The sequence below is a fragment of the Scyliorhinus canicula genome, chromosome 12 (assembly GCF_902713615.1).
Source record: "Scyliorhinus canicula chromosome 12, sScyCan1.1, whole genome shotgun sequence".
Taxonomy (NCBI): domain Eukaryota; kingdom Metazoa; phylum Chordata; class Chondrichthyes; order Carcharhiniformes; family Scyliorhinidae; genus Scyliorhinus; species Scyliorhinus canicula.
Genome location: NC_052157.1, coordinates 108,159,738 through 108,181,297, shown reverse-complemented (window position 1 = coordinate 108,181,297; position 21,560 = coordinate 108,159,738). Strand labels below are relative to the sequence as shown.

At 44.8% G+C, this 21,560-nt stretch overlaps 1 protein-coding gene across 3 annotated transcripts in view; it reads right to left on the bottom strand.

Annotated features, from left to right (window-relative positions):
* Window positions 1-21,560, bottom strand: part of ap2b1 (adaptor related protein complex 2 subunit beta 1) — a 353,748-nt gene that overhangs the window by 92,003 nt on the left and 240,185 nt on the right. For all 3 annotated transcript variants that reach the window (XM_038813715.1, XM_038813716.1, XM_038813717.1), the window contains one exon: window positions 20,379-20,465. In XM_038813715.1, the coding sequence (XP_038669643.1) occupies window positions 20,379-20,465 (87 nt within the window). The remainder of the gene's footprint in view (window positions 1-20,378; window positions 20,466-21,560) is intronic.

The window sequence follows — 21,560 nt, the reverse complement described above, 5'->3', positions numbered from 1 at the left end:
GCAGAGATGTCCTATGTCCCTCCTGCTGTTTGCACTTGCGATTGAGCCTTTGGCCATTGCATTAAGAAGTTCGGGAGCATGGAAAGGAATAGTGCGGGGGGGGGGGGGGGGGGGGGGGGGGGGATAGAGCATAGGGTGTCCTTATGTGCCGACGACTTGCTGTTGTACATGTCGGAACCAAATGTGTCGATAGGGAGAATATTGGAGCTGCTTCGAGTATTTGGGTCTTTCTCGGGGTACAAGCTGAATCTAGACAACAGTGAGTATTTTGTGGTGTCTCGACCGGGGGTGGGGGGGCTGCCATTACGTAGGGCAGGGGCTCACTTTAGGTATCTGGGAGTACAGGTTGCCCGGGAGTGGGGGAGGCTTCGCAAGTACAACATCTTTAGTTTGGTGGGGAGAGTGAAAGCTGATCTGGCAAGGTGGGACGGTCTCCCTCTGTCACTGGCGGGTCGGGTACAGGCAATTAAAATGAATGTGTTGCCGTGATTTCGATTTATTTTTCAATGCCTACCGATTTTCCTGCCAAAGGCTTTTTTCAGAGAGACCGAGGGAAGGATTACCTCGTTCATATGGGGAGGGAAGATGGCCAGAGTGAGAAAGGTGCTTCTACAGAGGGGAAGGCAGGCAGGGGGTTTGGGTCTTCCGAACCTGATGTACTACTACTGGGCGGCGAATGTGGAGAAGGTGCGGAGCTGGGTCTGGGCTGGAGCGGGGGGGGGGGGGGGGGGCGGAGAGAAGTGTTTAGATACATGCAGGTTCAAGATTTTACCAGAAAGGAGATACAGAGCGTCCCGGTGGAATAGGCCTCCACATTGCTGGAAGAGGTGCTGACGACAGGGGGACTGGAGAAGGGGGTAGTGTCAGCGGTGCACGGAGCTATTTTGGAAAAGGAGAAGGCACCACTGGAAGGGATCAAAGCAAAGTGGGAGGAAGAATTGGGAGAGGCTATGGAGAAAGGTTTCTGGTCTGAGGTGCTCCGGAGAGTAAACGCCTCCACCTCGTACGCGAGGTTGGGGCTGATACAGCTGAAGGTGGTGCGCAGGGCACACCTCACGAGGGCGAGGATGAGCCGATTCTTTGAAGTAGATAATGTGTGTGATGGGGTGGTGGTGGGGGGGGCTAATCACTCTCATATGTTATGTGCTGTCCAAAGCTAGAGGATTACTGGAAGGAGGTTTTTAGGGTAATTTCCAAGGTGGTGTACATGAAACTGCCGGGTCCCCGGGAGGCCATATTCAGGGTGTCGGACCAGCCAGGGTTGGAAACGGGTGCGGAGGCAGATATTGTAACCTTCGCCTCGTTGATCGGCCGAAGGTAGATCCTGTTGGGATGGAGAGCAGCCTCTCCACCCTGTGCCCTGGCGTGGAGGGGGGACCTGTTGGAATTCTTGACTCTTGAGAAGGTTAAGTTTGAGCTGAGGGGAAGGACGGAGGGGTTCTACAATTCATGGGCGTTATTTATCATGCACTTTCAAGAACTGGATAACATCGAATATTAGTTGGGGGGGGATGGGTGGGACGGTTGGGGGGAGGGGGCTTTGTGTATTAAGGGTGATTCCTGATTCCTTTTTGTCATTTGTTTATGTAAACATGCGGGCTAATGTTCGGGGTTTAATGGCAGGATGGGATCGTTGTTATTGTTATGGGGTTTGACATATTTGTTGCTGATTACTGTTTGTTGTTGGTGGGTGTAAATTTGGGAGAAAATGTGAAAAAGGAGGAGAATAAAAATATTTAAAGAAAAGTTGTGAGGGTTCCCACCTATACCACCCTTTCAGGCAGTGGATTCCAGATTCCCACTACCTTCTAGGTGAAGTTTTTCCTCAAATCTCTTGTCCCTTACATTAAAATCTATTGGTTAATGACCCCTCTACCAAGGGGAAATGTTTCTTCCTATCTATGTCCCTCATTATTTTGTATACATTGATTAGGTCCTCCTCAGCCTTTTCTGCTCCAAGGAAAACAACCCCAGTTTAACCAGCCTCTCTTCACAGCTGAAATGCTCCATCCTGGAGTCACATATATCATCGCTCTCCACAGCCAAGGCATAAATACCCTGAGAACTAAAATAGTGGAAATAAATCAACAAAATATATTTAAAAATACAGACGATAAAAATTGCAATGTTAAAATGAAAGTTAATATTTTAACAAGTATAATAATGTGTTGAAAGATTTACAAATGCAGATGTCATAAATGCAAAATAAAAACAAAATCCATAGTAACTCAATGAGGCTAAAGCTTCAAAAACTGACCATTGATGGGAATTTCAAACACTCATTTTATCTTGTTCAGCACTGCAGTTTCCCATTATAATTTATCAGACAATTCTGGTGCAGACACTGTGCATTTTACTATTACATCCAGTTGTATATTTACAGTGCCAACAAATCTAAAGCCATAAGTAACTTATGGATTTTTGCTCCACTTAAAAAGTTATAGCCTTTTCATTATTCAAGGATACAATCTGCAAATGCTAATTTTCCATTTACATTGCTGCGGTGTTTACTAACTGCAATCATAGCAAAACATAATCAATACACTCGACTTTGCAGCTATCCCATGTTCTGTGGACGAATTCCAATCTTCAAAGCGAGGATTGGTCAGCAGACCTAGAGACCAGATCCTCATTAACTTACATCTTACTCTATTTATTTGTTTGGAGGCTAGATGTTGCGAAGAGAAGGATATCAGTGAAACAGCAAGAGCAAACTCTTGAAACTCATCTAAGCTTTAATACGTTCTTCAATCCTCATTCATTTCACACTGTATCACGGTGGCTGCTGCTGCACATAGCCCAATCCATCATTTGTCCTGCTGTCACCTTTCACTGGCACAAGCCTGTAATTCAAATCTGTACAGGTTTGAGGCTGGCATGCACCAACACTCAGCTTTCTATATCCGCATGATAAAATAGCGCTATTGAGAGGAGGGGTTCGGTAGGACAGTGAGTGAGGTGAGATTAGCCATTTCTCCACTGGCACCTCAAATTCAGATAGGTGATGTTGAAAGAACATCTGCGCTGACAGAGGCGCAGGATTCGGACTTAACCTTTTTTGGATGCAAGTCACATATTTCCTATTAGACGGTCACCTTTTGAGAATAGGGGTGCAGCTCATGCAACTTGGTTTCCATTTAAATAATCTATATTCCTGGATGCTGCCAATATGGGCAGGTAACAGGCACAATGAGGGGCATGATTTGGGAAAGGGAAGGAAAATCTTACTGATAAAGACAGGAAACAAACATGTTTGTGCTTCACGTGATGCAATAACATTTGTTTCCAATTATTCCTCAAGTGCATCCAAAAAGGACTTTAGGTACCTAATATGCTAGTCAGCAGGTTTAATTATAGTGTGAATGTATTGAAGTATCTAACATGATAGCACAGTATTTAGCAGGCTTCATAATTATAGTATGATTATTAAGGCCATAATTATGATTATTAGTCATTTTACAACAGTCATGACATTAATTGCTTATCAGAAGAAACGTGCATCATGTTTTAATATTCTACCATTGCTACACACAAGGTACAGTACAAAATCTATTTATATCAGGTTGGATATGCAGTATTAAAAAGATACTTCAAGGTACTAAAAAATTATAATAACCAAAATTATGTGGCGTGCCTGCCTGCAGGAACAAAAAATTAACATCTTTTCTGTCCTACCCAGGAAGTTCTGTTCTGGTGGTTAAATTGGGGGAGATTAATTTCTCTTGGGGACATAAAGCACAAGATAAATAAGACACTGAGAAAGTTTGATGCGTACAAAATACTTTTGTTCTTACCTCAGTCAGGTAATTAAAATCAGTTAGGTGGAGAAGGTACAGAATGAGCATATTGGGCAGTCAGACAGTTTGAAAGCACAAAATGTGCAGTTAAAATGAAATAACCAAATCTAAAAAACCTGTGGTGTCACATCTTGGGACAAAAGGCATGGTGGGGGATTGATTCAGATTGTGCCAACCATTTGTGCTTCAAGGGTATTTTTAGATTCTAAAATAAACTAAGCCTCGTGAAGTGAAAGCACTATTAATTTCAATTAATTCAGATCAATGGGTCAAGACCGTGCCCCAGTTAGATCCTTCTCCTATGTAATGAGCCGGAAACAAGACTTAACGAGGATGGAAAGTCAGTTCAAAGTGATATGACTGACAGTGAGCTAAAGGGTATTTTGTTGCTCCCCCACAGCAACTGTGCCCGCTGTTCCCAGCAGCCTGTTGGAACAGCTGCCATCCGCCCATCTTCCCACCTCCCCAAACATTCGTTCACCTTCCGTCTGCAAATGGAAGGTGATGTGGGAAATCCAGTCGGCAAACATTTCTCATTGACCAAGTTGAATTAGATAGAATCTACTGCAGAGAATCAGGCCATGCAACCCACACAAGCATCCTCTTATTCTCCTTCAGCTAACTACAACACATTCCTGCCAATCTCTCATGTAGTTTTCTAGCTACCCCGAAAAGTAATCTATGTTAATCATCTTAACCACTCCATGTGGTAGCGAGTTCCACATTCTTCTCACCAGTCTTGACAAAGAAAATTCTTCCAAATTCTTCACATTAAATTATTGGGTGCCATTCCTATTTGTTGACATCAAAAACTGAAAGTCTGTCGCAAATGTCTGGATTTCATTACTGATTATATATCCTGTAGCTTTTTCATTTATATTTTTGTTTGTCTGGCTTGTAATTGCTTCTTCTCAACATTGTGCTGCAACTGATTTGAACTTTCCTCTAATGTTTCCTCGCTCTGAATAGTCTACCACACTGATCTGAAATCAAGGTTCATCATAAGGTTTCTTCTTTTAACTGTTTTTTCCGCAAAGGGTTAACATTCCAGAACACAATGTTCTGATTTCTTTCAAGACAAGATTGCAGATCTACTGGAACAAATTGGTCCAGATTTTATGAGGAGTAACAGTGAGGCTATTAGTGTTCACTGTTATTCTGCCGTAATTCAGATAGTAATTATTGGAACTCCAATATGAGCAGTTAGATACGGAAATACAGAAGCTGCTGTCTGGTTGGTCCTGTTCCTCCACAAGCTTCACTGCACTGGTACCCTGCTGATAGATCGAGTCATAAAATAAACAAGAGCATGATACATAAACATAGAAAATAGGAGCAGGGGGAGGCCATTCAGCCATTCAAGCCTGCTCCGCCATTCATTATGATCATGGCTGATCATCCAAATCAATAGCCTAATTCCGCTTTCCCACCATATCCTTTGATCCTCTTAATTCCAAGGGCTACATCTAACTGCTTCTTGCAATCATGCAATGTTTTGGCTTTAATTACTTTCTGTGGTAATGAATTCCACAGGCTGACCATTGGGAGAAGAAACCTCTCCTAATCTGTCCTATATGGTCTACGTCAGTCTGTGACCGCTGATTCTGGACACACCTGCCATTGGGAACATCTTCCTACATCTACCCTGTCTAGTCCTGTTCGAATTTTATAGGTTTCTGTGAGATCCCCCTCATTCTTCAGAACTCCAGCGAACACAATCCTAACTGATTTAATCTCTCTCATACGTCTGATTCCCCAGGAATCAGGCTGGTAAACTTTCGCTGCACTTCCTCTCGAGCAAGAACACCTTCCTCAGATAAGGTGACCAAAACGCCAGACAATATTCCAGGTAGGAATATTCACCAAGGCCCTGTATAATTACAGCAAGACATACCTGCTCCTGTACTTGAAACCTCTTGCTATGAAGACCAACCTATTTGCCACCTTTACCGCCAGCTGTACCTGCATGCTTACCTTCAGTGACTGGTGTACGAAGACACCCAGGTCCCGTTGCATATTCCCCTGTCCTAATTTATGGTCACTCAGATAATAGTCTGCCTTCTCGCTTTTGCTACCAAAGTGGATAACCTTGCATTTCTCTAAATCGTACTGCATCTACCATTCATTTGCCCACTCACTCAACTTGTCTAAATCACACTGAAGGATCTCTGCATCCGCCTCACAGCTCAGCGTCCATCCACCTTGGTGTCATCTGAAAATTTGGAAATATTACATGTTCTCTCATCTAAATCATTAATATATATTGTGAATAACTGGGGTTTTAGCACCGATCGCTGTGGTACCCCACTACCTTCCAATTTTAAAAAGACCCATTATTTCCTACTTTTTGTTTTCTGTCTGCCAACCAGTTTTCTATCAATTACAATACATTACCCCTAATCCCATGCACTTTAATTTTACACACTAATCTCTTATGCGGGACTTTGTCAAAAGCCTTCTGAAAGTCCAAATATACCACATCCAGTGGATCCTCCTTGTCAACTCTGCCAGTTATATCTTCGAAGAATTCCAGTAGATTTGTCAAGCATAATTTTCCCTTAATAAATCCATGCTGACTATGTCCGATCCTACCACTATTTTGTAAGTGCTCTGCTACAAAACTTTGATAATGGATCCTAGAATTTTCCCTATTACTGACGTCAGATCACTGGTCTAGATTTCCCTGTTTTCTCTCTAGTTTCCTTTTTAAATCGTGAAATTACATTAGCTACCCTCCAATCTGCAGAAACTGTTCCAGAGTCTACAGAATCCTGGAAGATGACCACCAATGCATCCACTATTTCTAGAGCCACTTCCTTAAGTACTCTAGGATGTAGATTATCGGGCCCTGGGAATTATCAGCCTCCAATCCCATTCATTTCCCCAACACCATTTTCCTACTAATATTGATCTCCTTCAGTTCCTCCCTCACACTAAAACCCTGCGTTCCCCAAAATTTATGGTATCTGATATGTGTCCTCATTTGTGAAGACAGATCCAAAGTATGTTGCTCAGCCATTTCTTTGTCCCCTATTATACATCCCCTATCTCTGACTGTAAGGGACCTACATTTGTCTTCACCAATCTTTTTCTCTTCGCGTACCTACAGCCAGTTTTTATGTTCCCTGCAAGCTTACTCTCGTACTCTATTTTCCCCTCCTTAATCAATCTCTTGGTCCTTCTTTTCTGAATTCTAAACTGCTCCCAATCCTCAGACTTGTTTTTCTTGGCCAATTTGAATTCTTCTTCCTTGGATCAAATGCTAGCTCTAATTTCCCTTTTATGCCATGGATTGACCACCTTTCCCATCTTACTTTTGTGCCATGCAGTAGTAAACAATTGTTTCAGTTCGCCCATGCACACCTTGAATGTTTCCCATTGCCTATCCACTGACATTCCTCTAAGTAATATTTCCCAATCTATCACAGCCAACTTGCACCTCATAACATCGTAGTTTCCTTTGACGCTGCATTATTTGCCTACCAAAGATGACAGAAAAGGGTAGGACTGGTGTATTGAGGTCTAAGCGAATTGTTAACAGTTATAAGTCTTAATTAGTGCCAAATAATAGCCTGATGTAGGTAATATAAGTTTACAAGTGTGGAATCTCATTCACCCAGATTTTAATTACTGTTGGGAGATTTTCAAAAATGTTAAAATCAAGATAAATTAACTTTTTTTTCTGTCTCATTTATCCATCTCTCATTCGCAGCTTACTTTGAATTGAGTTATTTTAATTTACACTTCCTGGTTAAGACATGGTTGTTGTGTTTGGAATCAGCAACCTGTTGCTGGTCTTCATGCAGCTCCTAAATTTCCTGTAGAGGGTGACACGGTACAATTCTGCATGCAGCTGGGGGTGTGAACAGTGGCAACTCCTTTCATTGCATACTGACTGCAGAATCTAGGCCATGGTGCTTTATGACTGTGAGATGCAGGAAATGTGAGAACTGATCTCATTGAGTGACAGGCAGCTCCTAATCTCCTCCCCTCACCACTCAAACAATTCAATTGGAAGTGGTTCGATAATAAAATCAAGTTTCAAGGGTGACAAATTTGGCATTAATTCCAGAGTAGTTTGGCCAGAACTGTGAAAGTACAGGATTTGCACATGTATAGTTTCTGCATTTTTGTGACCATCATTCAGGCAGTGGATCTTCCCAGTATACAAACATTTGTCCATTTCCTTTGTTTTATTTTGATGTGGATTCTGTTCCTGAGAGCTGGCGTTTTACAGCGGACTTACGTCAAGTGTGTTATGTACACTGCAGTATTGTTTATATTCACTGTCCATGAAATTACTGTCATTTTTGCCGAAACCCCCATTCTATCAAGGTTTTTGAAAAACGTCCCCAGTAAACTGGATTTCTTCTTCAAATTCCTGACTTTGTCAGTACAGAAATTAATGAGCTGAGTTACTGGGATGCCTATAAGGTGGTGCAAGTCAAAAGACTTTCAGACACTGTTGTTTCAATCAGACAAGAGGCGTGACACATTTAACTGCTCATATCACACACCGTAATAGAAGTAACTACACAACCTGCTTCTTTTAGAAATCCATTTTAATGCAAGAGAACAGCAAATGTGTGCAATAGCTTATTTGGTTTCCCTTGTCCAATCTGATCCACATGCTTCTGTGTTTGCCTTTACTTGTGCTGATCTGCTGTCAGTCCGCTATATTGTCTGTGCCATCAGTGAGATGAAAACTGAATCAGCGATTATTGAAACTGACAACAGTCTACAAGCCAAGATTAATGAAATACTGCATGTGACTATAGACCTCTCCACATCTATCGACCTTTATAAACCTGTGACAAATGCCATTGCTTATTTTTGGGACACATCCCACCAACATTTCTAAAAGAATATAGGCTAACCTATTCCCCAATCTTGAGGTATTAGTTACTGGAAAAAGTCTTGAGTGGCTTTTTTGAAGCACACGTAATCAAAATCCATTCTATGCCAACAGTAATCAAAGTTTTCATTACGTTCTTTCATCCAACACAAAGCCTTTAATTTTTGTATATTTCTTTGTTCTTTCATGGGGGTAGGGGCTTCATGGCAAAGTCAGCATTTTTTGCCCATCCCCAATTGTCGTTGAACTACGTGGTTTGCTGGGCTATTTCAGAGGGCAGCCGAATTAATCACATTGCTGTGGGTCTGGAGTCATATGTAGGTCAGACTGGCGTACATGGTATATTTCCTTCCCCAAAAGGACATTAGTGAATCAACAATTTTTTTTTTTTTTTTGCAAAATGGTCACTATTACTGAGACAGGCTTTCATAGTCCTGGGGTGGGATTCTCCGAGCCTCCGTGTCAAAATCGCAGTCGGCACAGGGGGCGGAGAATGGGCGTCAAATGTGCGTGCGGTCGAGGGCCATTGAAAGAGGCCCCCGCGGCGATTCACCAAGTACAGCTGACGAGTTCCCAACAGTGTGGTTCTCTCATGGTTCCACCGGCGGGAATTCGGCGTGGCGGCTGCGGACTCAGTCCATGGCCGCCCTGGTGGGGTGCAGGGTGGATCATTCACCGGGGGAGGGGGGGCTCCAGGACGACCAGGCTACCGATCGGGGGCCACCGATCTGGGGGGCCTATGTTTTCCGTGCCGATCCGCGGTGTGGGTCGGCCATGTCGCGTGGGGCAGCCGACACAGGCTTCCGCCGTGTGCATGCGCGGACCCCCGACCGGAAGTGCAGGACCCCATATCAGCAGCCGGAACTGCGAGGAGCACTACGGGGCCCTGCTAGTCTCCTTACTCTCCAGGTAAGTCCAGAGTGATTCGCGCGTGTTTTTTTGTGGGCTTGGGGGACCCCGACATTATTGGAGAATCCCGCCCCAGATTTCTCATTAACTGAATTTAAATTTTACCAGCTACCCCAATGGGATTTGAACCCATGTCTCCAAAGCCTGGACCTGCGGGTTGCTTGTCTTGTGACAACACAACACCATCACATCCCCGTAGGCCTATATGAGAAAATAATTGGGTGTCCAAATGGAGTCGAGTCTACTTTTTGGCGTAACATCAAATGCACAAGCCAGCCAATAAAAATTCTCAAACATCTGCTTATGGCAGATAACTAACTCGGAGTCTTTGTTTCTGAATTTAGATTTATTGTTCAACATTTGGACTGAAAGAAACTTTAAAGAACTGAAATTTCATAATGCATGAATGTAATTCAAACAGTAACAGTGTACTACAGCATAGCACAAATTTTCAATAATAATAACAATCTTTATTGTCACAAGTAGGCTTACATTAACACTGCAATGAAGTTACTGTTCTGTCTAATTAAACTCTGAGAAACACTCACTAATACAATTTTAGGATCTATCTTTTTAACTTGGTTGTGGCAGAAGACATTTTAAGCAATGTAACAGGGCAGAGGAAATAAAATAATTTGTATTTCGCGAATACCTTTCGTGACCTCAGGATGCCTTCAGAGCGCTTTACAGCCAATGATATATTTACTGGAATATAGTCACTCTGCTAACATTAGCTGTGGGCAGCACGGTAGCATTGTGGATAGCACAATCGCTTCACAGCTCCAGGGTCCCAGGTTTGATTCTGGCTTGGGTCACTGTCTGTGCGGAGTCTGCACATCCTCCCTGTGTCTGTGTGGGTTTCCTTCGGGTGCTCCGGTTTCCTCCCACAGTCCAAAGATGTGCAGGTTAGGTGGATTGGCCATGATAAGTTGCCCTTAGTGTTCAAAATCGCCCTTAGTGTTGGGTGGGGTTGCTGGGTTATGGGGATGGGGTGGAGGTGTTGACCTTGGGTAGGGTGCTCTTTCCAAGAGCCAGTGCAGACTCGATGGGCCGAATGGCCTCCTTCTGCACTGTAAATTCTATGATTAGAAAATATGACTGCATATTTTCATGCAGTAAGGTTCCATTAACAATGGTTATTGACCAGATGAAGTGTTGAATGATAAATATTGGCCAGAACACAGGGAGAACATCCAAGTTCTTCTCTAAATAGTGTCTTGGGGTCTCTTATGTCCACCAAAAAGCTGGTAAAGGCCTTAGTTTAACATCCCATCGAAAGATGGCAGCTCTCCCTCAACATTAAACTGATGTGCCAGCTGGATTATGTGCTCAAGTCTTTGGAATGGGGCATGCAGCTACAAACATCTGGCTTAGAGAACAACCACAGAGTCATGGATAGCAACTAATCGTTATAGGTATGCCACGAATAGCTGCTCTGAGAAATTCTTGATAACGGTTTGACAGTTCCATGACAGCATACTCACGGGTGCCCTGGATGACGGTGAGTCTTCTGACCCACTCCCAGTCACTAAGGGGCTGGTTTAGCACAGGGCTAAATAGCTGGCTTTTAAAGCAGACCCAGGCAGGCCAGCAGCCAGTTTCAATTCCCGCACCAGCCTCCCCGAACAGGTGCCAGAATGTGGCGACTAGGGGCCTTTCACAGTAACTTAATTTGAAGCCTACTTGTGACAATAAGTGAATTTCATTTTTTTTTTCATTTAATGGAATTAAACAGGGCTCTGTTCTCGCACCAATACCCTTCAGCATGTTTTTCGTCACCAGGCTCTCTGATGCCTTCCGTGATGGTGATTCTAGCATTGTAATCAGATATAGCATGGATGGAAAATTGCTCAATCGAAGACTACTCTAGGCAAAGACCAAAGTCTCCAAGGACATAATTTGCAATTTTTCCAATGACTGTCCACTTGCTGCCAGCTCATCCTTGGTCATGGAATATAGCATGAACGTATTCTCCAAAGCATGCAACAACTTTGGCATGGTGCAAACTGGTAACGTAACAGCCTGCTCCAGGAAAGCCCCATCCCGAGCCCAAGGTTTTAATTCATGACCAGAACCTTAAGTGTTGGATAAACTGGCAGCAGCACACACCGAGGTGTCCACATTGATGACCAGATACATGCATGAATTAGCAATATCAATGTGGTCTTTGGCAGACTTCAAACAGCAGTCTGAGAACGAAAAGAAATCCGCCTCCCAAACTAAATGTCTATAGAGTAATAGCCCATCCACTCTGTTTTTCTCATGCAAGACTCGTTTACCATGTACCAGCATCATGCCAAGAAGCTCAATCACTTTTGCATGAGCTGCCTTCAAATGTTTCCTATCATAAGACTGGACAGAATACTCGACACGGAGATGCTCTACCTGCACTGACATGCCAAGCATCCACACCATATTGAGGCAGTCACAACTGAGTTGGGCTGATCACTTTGCCAAAATGCCTGGCACTCACTTACTAAAGCAAATATACTATGGAGAACACAAATCTGGAATGTGCTCTCATGGCAGTCAAAAGCTCTCCAAGGACACTTGAAGGCTTCATTCAAGAGTTTTGATATCAGCTTTGAGAACTGGGGGAAGCTCGCCCAAGATTGCTGCACCTGATGTAACCACTCAGAAATGGAGCAGCCTCTTCCCAAAGCAAGTGTATGTCCAAGGCAGAGTGAAAAAAAGAGTAAATCTCATCCAGAACTTAATCTTCTTTCTTGTGTGGCATTTTGCCCTATTTGCAGCAGAATCTTCAGGGGCACAGATTGGTCTTAGCAGTCACCTACTTATCCACTGGAATTCTACAAAACACTTCAGATAACGAACATGGTCACGTTCGCCTCGAGGGAGAACAATGAAAGTGATAATGGAAGTAAACTGAAGAGATAAAACCGAGAATATTTAGATGTACACTTGCGATGTTAATGCATACAAGGCTGTGGGCCAAGTGCTGGAAAATAGGATTAGAATACTTCGGTGATTGTCTTTGACATGTGCAGACACAATGGACCTCTGTGACTCTATCAGTATCCCATAAGAATTATGGCATATCAGACCGGCTTTTCTCACATGATCCTTCTCCTATTGAGTGTTGATACACTACAGTGAGTACATCCAATGACAATACTGAATGTGACTTCAATGCTGGTACCCTGGACACCACACGTGAAAGCTCATTATGCACAAACAGCTGTGAAGTTGTAATGAACTGATGTAATACTCTAAAGACACCATCAGAAATGATATATCCATAATCATCTGCTCTGAAATATGCACCTGAACAAAAAGCTGAAAAACAGACCCAATGGTTGACATTTACATATCATGAATTCAGCCAAGAAATTAAATTTTAGTGCAAACCCCAGGGCAGCTGTGCTCTGAACATAAAACAAGTCAAAGATTCAGAAATTACAAAATTAAATGAAGAGTACATCAAGAATTTTACAATCAGATTGTCTACAACTTTAAATTGACACAACTATCTTGGGAATTCATTCCGTGGTTAATCCTTGGCAATTAAATAACAAATTTGTTAGAGAGGAGAAGGCTGAGAGGTGACTTAATAGAGACATATAAGATAGTCAGAGGGTTAGATAGGGTGGACAGTGACAGTCTTTTTCCTCGGATGGTGATGACCAACACGAGGGGACATAGCTTTAAATTGAGGGGTGGTAGATATAGGACAGATGTCAGAGACAATTCTTTACTCAGACAGTAGTAGGGGTGTGGAACACCCTGCCTGCAACAGTAGAAGACTCGCCAAATTTAAGGGCATTTAAGTGGTCACTGGATAGACATATGGATGAAAATGGAATAGTGTAGGTCAGATAGGTGTTCGTGATACAGGTAGAGTATCCTTTATCCTCAGGGCGATTGGATTTTCGATGATTTCGGAATTCGATTCCACATATAAACTTACATTACAATAGCCGAAGCCTCGGCTAGCTATAGTTAATGTAAATAAAATAAGGTAAATAACCGGTTTGTCTTGTTTTATAATTTGCATAATTTATTGTTCGTCTTTTCATTGATTTCAGTTACCGTACAAATCCATTAAAGAATATTGTAAGAATTTCAGGAGTATGCGGAAAAAAGAATTTCCAATTTGTGCGTTGCACAGAAATGGTAGGAAGCCAATCAGCCCCTTTGTTCTGTTTTGCCAATCAATCAAATCATGACTGATGTATACCCCAACTCCACTTATCTGCTAATAGAATAGAATCCCTACAGTGCAGAAGGAGGCCATTCAGTCTGCACTGACACACCGAAAGAGCAGTCTACCTAGACCCATGCCCCCACCCTCTCCCAGTAACCCCACCTAATCTTTTGGACACAACTGGAAAATTTAGCATGGCCAATCCACCTAACCTACACATCTTTGGACTGTGGGAGGAAACCGGAGCATCCGGAGTAAACCCACGCAGACACAGGGAGCAAGTGCAAACTCCACACAGTCACCCAAAGTCAAAATCAAACCCGGATCCCTGGCGAGGTGAGGCAACAATGCGAACCACTGTGCCACTCCAAAAGGATATTAGTGAAGCAGATTTTTTTTAAACAACAATAGTTGATAGTTTTATGGTCACCATTACGGAAACTAGCTTTTAATCCGTATTTTTATTCATGGAATTTAAATTCCATTAGTTGCCTTGGTGGGATTTGAACCCTTGTCCCCAGAGCAGTAGTGGATTACTAGTCCAGTGACATTACCACTATGCCACCATTAACCATTCCCCACAATCAGCTGCCTTTGATACATATGTTTTGATACCCTTGGGCAAAATTATCTCAGTCTTGAAAATTTTGAATTGACCCAGCAAACCACAGCCCTTTTGGGAGACAGCTCCTGACTTAACTCCACTTTGTGCAGATAAATTGTTTGTTGATTTCATCCTCAGTGGCAAATCCTCCATAGATGTAGTTGTTTCTCAGTATCTACCTTCTGAAATTCTTTTATCATTTTCACATCTTCAATTCGGTTACCCCTACCTTCTAAGTGTAAGAAACCAAATGTATGACCCTGCACTCGTAATGTAACCCTGAAGCACTGGCATCATTCTAGTGATTCCTCAAAACACCACCTAAGGTCAATATGTCCATCCAAGGTATGGTGTCCAAAACTGAAAACCATACTCCAGATGATATCTGGCAAATAGAAACAAAAACTGCCAGAAATATTCAGCAGGTCTGGCAGCATCTGCGAAGAGGTGGCATGGCAGCACGGTGGTTAGCACAGTGCTTCAGAACTCCAGGGTCCCAGGTCGATTCCCGGCTTGGGTCATTTTATGTGCGGAAGTCTGCACGTTCTCCCCGTGTCTGTGTGGGTTTCCTCCAGGTGCTCTGGTTTCCTCCCACTGTCCAAAGACGTGCATGTAGGTGGATTGGCTATGCTAAATTGCCCTTAGTGTCCAAATGGGTAAGGTGGGGTTACTGCGTTGCGGGGATGGGTTGGTTGGGGTTGCGCTTTCCAGGGGCCGGTACAGACTGATGGGCTCCTGACGGTCTCCTCTGCATTGTAAATTCTATGATTTTATGAAACCATCAAACTGAAACGTCTAACTCAAGTTTCTCTCTCCATAGATGCTGCCCAAATATGCAGCATCCAAAGTTTTTTGGCTTTTGCGTCAAGCCTGAACAAGGCTCTATAAACTGAAGCAGTATTCCTCACTTTGTATTCCAACCCTTGTCAATAAATGTGTGATTCTCTGGAAAAATTACTAAGTGTGGTAGTAAGCGTTAATTGCCGTGAGCTTCCTAGTGCTCGGCCCAGTGAGGCCAGCAACACAATTCAACATTAATTGGTCCACTTAACGAGGCCTCACAGGCTTTTCGCCGCACAATAATGAAAATGAAATGAAATGAAAATCGCTTATTGTCACAAGTAGGCTTCAAATTAAGTTACTGTGTAGCCCCTAGTCGCCACACTCCGGCGCCTGTTTGGGGAGGCTGGTACAGGAATTGAACCATGCTGCTGGCCTGCCCTGGTCTGCTTTCAAAGCCAGCAATTTAGCCATGTGCTAAACCAGCCAATAAGGCTTGCCACCTGATTCGCCAGCTCCCCGCTAACAAGGTTGAGCAGTACTTATCAACACTTGATCAGCCACCCCAGCCAGCTCGCAATAATGGCGCCGAGGAGACCAGCCCCAAGATTCGAAGATGCTGGTTGGGACGGCTCCTAGACGCAGTGGAGGTCAGGAGGGATCCTGTCTCCCCCAAGGTTGAGCCTTAGGGCAGACAGTGCTGCCTGGGACAAGGTGGCGGCAGCTATGAGCTCGGCTAATGTGACCAGGAGGGCTGGCCTCAAGTGCCGCAAACAGGTCAACGACCTACACCGGCAGCACGAGTGAGTAGACACCAACCCTCTAACCCTTTTTCCTTCAACCCCCCATCCCCCTGCCCCTCCTTCACATTCCCCTTCCCACCACTGTGAACCACACATGTGACTAACGATGGTCCCTCTCTGTCTCCTCAGGAAAAGCTCTCCCATAATCACCGGGAGAGGACCCAGACTGGCGGAGGGGTACCAAACTAAAGAATTGTCACCTCCTTCGCAAAGCGTGCCCTGAAGGTGACTGGTGTGGCCGAGGCGATCACCCATGCTGGTGGACGCTGCAGAGGTGAGGAAGCACCAGACTCTGCCCGGGTACATGTCAAACATGAGTTGTTATTGCCTTACTGACTGACCCATCCTTCTCACTGACCACATATCCATTCTTCCGCAGGTCCTCCAACCTAAAGTCTCCGGCCCATCCCAGGCGGGCACCCTTTCCTGCCTCCCACGAGACCACTGAGGTGGAGAGCTTCGAGGATGCCACCGTAATAGTCGTGGCACAGCTGTCATCCCCACCCTCCACCAGTGCAGATACACACACCTCGGTGGGGTATGTATTTGGATAGGCTTCGGGGGCACAGTCTGGTCAGCACCACGCAGTCACTGATGTACATCAGGTGGAGGCAGGAACCCCCAGGCAAGAGGGCAGTCGGAGGGCTGCTGGATCCCAGAACCCAGCTGGGTCCCAGCCTGATGCTGAGCTTGTTGTACAGTTGCCCAGAGCTGATGGGGATGATAGGGAGCAACAGGGACATTCATAGCTGCTTGGAGGTGTCCCACAGGCTACGGGCACAGGATATGTCCCCGGCAATGCGTGGCACTGAGGCCAACACTGCTAGGGTGGCGACTGCAGTGGAAAGCCTGGTGCACAACGTCGGCATGATTAGTGAAGGTGTCCAAGGCGCCGCACAGTCGGTAATGGCCATGGCTGAGGTTCCTGGTAGAATGACCGACTCGTTGAAGGATGACACTCAGCACCAGGCCAACCTTGATGAGTTTCTGCGGGACATGTCCTGCTCTCAGACGGGGATGCCCGAGCCGCTGCAGAGCATGTCCCAGTCACTGAGGAGCATCACCGAAGGCATCAACACGATGGTGCAGTCCATGGGGAACCGCCAGGGCTGGCAGAGCTAGATGGTGCAGGTGCAGCCGGGGCTCAGGCCAGCTGCCTCTCTGTGCCAAGGTGAACCCCAGGATCCTATGGGCACCGAGCAGGAGGGGGCATTGAGTACCAACATGGACTCGTCCCATGGAATGGCGAAGGTGGTCACCAACTCCCCCAAGTTCCAACCCTCTGAAGGGGTCTCGCGTCAACACACAGGACAGTGCAGCACGTCTGGGAATGTGCCGCCAACAAGCGAGCCATGGCCCTCTGGCCTCAAGAGCCCCAGAGGACGCCCGCCAGCGGCAAGGAAGGCCACATGATGAGGTGAGCAGCTGGCAGCCTCCACCTCTGATGTGCATTCTGGGGAAACACCTAGACATAGCGGTAGCGCTAGGAGGGACAAGCACGTTGAGTATCACTGAGGGCACCGGGGGTTGTGGGCGGCACCATCAGGAGAGTGGGGGCTTGTATTACACAATAAACACCTTTGTGCACAACCAGTCTGATGCCTCGCTCACTTTCATCCGCAATGCGGGCTGACCTCCGAACCCTTGGCCCATCTCTCCAGGCATCTCACCCTCCCTGTGGCCTCCATCCACCTCTGTCTGTGACATGTCCCCGGAGCTGTGTCCCATCCCCTGAGTGTTCGGATGTTGGCTGCTGCGTGTGTGGTGTTGCCTCCCGCAGTGTCCAGGCATCAAGATCTGATTGGGATGCTAGGCAATGACTCCCACATGCTACATGGTCCGCTCACCCACGGGAATCAACTTGAGATGTGTAAAGTGGTCACTTTTTAAAATTAATTTAGAGTACCCCATTAATTTTTCCCAATTAAGGTGCAAATTCAGCGTGGCCAATCCACCTACCAGGCACAAATTTGGGTTGTGGGGGCGAACTCACGCAAAACGGGGGGAATGTGCAAACTCCACACAGACAGTGACCCAGAGCCGGAATCGAACCTGGGACCTTGGCGCTATGAGGCAGCAATGCTAACCACTGCGCCATCGTGCTGCCCCTGTGAAGTGTTCACTTAACCACGATTGCCAATTCCCTCTTAGCAATAGGCTTCAGCCGCACGGCCACAGGCCTTTGCAGTCTGTGGGGGTTATGGGTGGTCGGTGGGGCAGACGGATAGGGACAGCACGGTAGCACAAGTGGCTAGCACTGTGGCTTCACAGTGCCAGGGTCCCAGGTTCGATTCCCCATTGGGTCACTGTCTGTGCGGAGTCTGCACGTCCTCCCAGTGTCTGCGTGGGTTTCCTCCAGGTGCTCCGGTTTCCTCCCACAGTCCAAAGACGTGCGGGTTAGGTGAATTGGCCATGATAAATTGCCCTTAGTGACCAAAACGGTTAGGGAGGGGTTATTGGGTTATGGAGATAGGGTGGAAGTGAGGGCTTAAGTGGGTCGGTGCAGACTCGATGGGCCGAATGGCCTCCTTCTGCACTGTATGTTCTATGTCTTCTGTGACAAAGGCTGCCCCAGGCATGGGTACACAAAATTCAGGGGTTGGCATGGGGATGCTGCGCAGTTCCCTCCCCAGCGCCTCACTCGCACCCTCCTATGGCACCCCACCTCTGCGGAACGTCCCCCTGCAGCCGAGTGCCCCCCAACTCCCATTGAGCCCAGGAGCGGCAATCACAACGCCCCGGGCTTTGTGCCTGTGAGCAAAGATGGCCACTCACCTCCTGGGCTCACCACAGAAGCCCTTCCGACAGGTTCACATTTAAAAAAAGGAGTAACTAATCGGGACCAGCGTAAGCACTTGCTGGGGAGGCTGCTGAATGATGGGAGGCCATTGGATATGGGGTGGCTCTCATGAATTGTATGGAAACGGGGCTAAAGTGGTGATAATTGGTTTCTCGCCTCGCTACAGCAAGATCCTGATTTTGCTTAAGGGAGCGGGCTGGTTGCATCGCAAACTGTTTGGCGCCCAGCGCGGTTCTCATTTTTGGTCTTTCCCGCTATTCACCGGCTTTGTTTCGCTTGAGTGAGAGCCTAAAGTTTAACGGTCCATTTGATCATGTACTGTACCTATAATAAACTAGCCCTCGTGATTTGTACATTTGGACAGCTAAATTCCTTTGCTCTGTCACGGCTCTTAGGCTTTTAATATTAAGAAATGTATTTTGTGTTGCCTTCTTGGCTGCAAAGTGAATAATGTTGCATATACTCGTGTGACTCTATCTTCCAGTTTTGGCCATTCAATCGCCTGTCCATGTCCTGTTGTAACTTTTTCCTCCTACCAACAAAACCTGTTGTGCTTCCTAACTTTGTCATCTAAAAACTCGAATGTACAATTCTCTATTCCATCACTCGAGTCATTGATATATATGGTGAAAAAGTTGAGGCCCCAGTATATATCACTGGTCACATCCCATTGCATCCAACCCCATTGGAAAATTTTCCATTTTTCCTCTTCACTGTCTCTGACCTCCCTGGGTTACCTCCAATATCTTATTATACACATATCAGTAGTCACTGTAATCAAATGCAACAGCTATTCACCTTAAACGAATGACCAGCAAACCTGTTTATTGGCAGATTTGGTAGAGGGAGAACTGTTGACTAGGACACGGAAAATCTCCTGATCTTTCAATACCACGGATGTTAATACCCATCTGACCATCGAAACAAACAGATGGGGCTTCAACTAAATTTCTGACCCAAAGGAAGTGACCTTCAAAAATGCAACTCTGAGGGGCAGCACAGTGGCACAGTGCCTCACGGCGCCGAGGTCCCAGGTTCGATCCCAACTTTGGGTCACTGTTTGTGTGGGGTTTTCACATGCTCCCTGTGCTTGCATGGGTTTCGCCAAAAAGTAGGTGGATTGGTCATGCTAAATTTCCCCTTAATTGGAAAAAATGAATTGGGTACACTAAATTTATAAAAGAAAGGCAGCACTGAAATGTCAGCGTGGATTATGGGCTCAAGTTCTGCAGAATCCCAGATCCGCTACCTCCTAACACAGAGATGGTAGTGCTACCAGAGAAGAGCTGACATTCAGTAAAATGATAAAATCCATTAGTTTTAAGCTGAAGAAAGATCTTGCAATATTTACTCGGCAACTGAATCCGAACACTTCATTTAAAACATTGATCATGAGGAGGAGGAATAAGCTATACAACACCTCAAACTTGCTCCGAAGTCCTCGCGTAGCTGCTGGTATATCCAAGGTTATTAATATGGATCAAAACAACAACACTTTTACCTTTATTAGTTGACTCATGTTTTAGTTAGAAATATAGTTAGGTGTTATGACAAAGACACTTCTGATTTATATTTGAGAATGACAAGAGATTTGATGCACTCAAATTATTAGATATTTACACCGGCACCCTGTACAAAATCACTATCCAGACATTGTCCACAAACCTGCATTTAGGTGGCAGTCTTTAACTTGAAACTGAAGCTCATTTTCGTTGGGGATGTCTTTCCATGTAGCAAGGAAGACCTGGCGCTCTAGAAAAGAGAACGTAACTCATCAGAAACAAATGCCCAGTGGCACAAAGTAAAATTTACATTCAGTTTTGGTGTGTTTTGTATTCAATGTGAAGGATAACCACGCTAGAGATGATTCATATTGTTTCCATTTTTAATACCCAGGGCCAGCAGCAAACATTCCAGGGATAGAACCAAAGAAGAAATATTTGTCCTAATCTACCATCAGTGCGTCCCCAACACAGCTTTTAGAGAATTAACTTGAATTAACTAGTATAATATGCCCATTTTGCACACATAGCATTCTAACGACCTCTGAGACAGAGAACTTGGAGTGTGCTGTTTTGCTATACAGTGGCACCCACCAGGAAATCGAGGAAGGTGCTTTAGAACTTCCCGAGTTTATTTCTCCCATCTGAGAGAATCCTTTTTCTGACTTGGATTTGATTCAATGTGCTCTGTAATAATATTGCTATACAACTCACTTTCCCCCGTCACCAAATTAAAACCAATCCTTATTTCAGTTAATCTTCATTTGAACATTAAGCAGCTAGAATTAATTAGAAGTACATGTTTGAAGTATTTTTTTGTTAAATCATGTGGACAGTCATTGCCTCTGGACTTGGAAAGGTCATTAAACCTGATGAATCGGAGGCTGAGTTAATACTGAATTAAACTGACAATTGCAGAAGCACCCAGAAACTTAATTTCAATTCATGCAATGGTTCCTGGTTTCTACAATATTAGCAATCACTTAGAGATTTCAAAAAAATTAAGAAATCAACAAACTAAAGTAGCAAAACTGAATGGGGACTGAAGCTATTTGCAGTTCATGACAGAATTATTTTCAAATGGTGCCCAGATGGTAAGAATCTGAACGACAGGTAATTATAACATTTTAATTTGTTAATGTAGAATGGTTGGCAAGAATTCCTCATCAACTTAATATTGTGCAACCCTGCAAGAGTCATCCATGGAACACTGGATCAAATTCAATTGAGTATTGTCTCCAGTTATGGCCACACATCACTTTAGGAAAGATGAAAGGGTATTAGAGGGAGTGTAGAAAAGATTTACAAGAATGGTTCATGGGATGACGAACATAAGAAACATAGC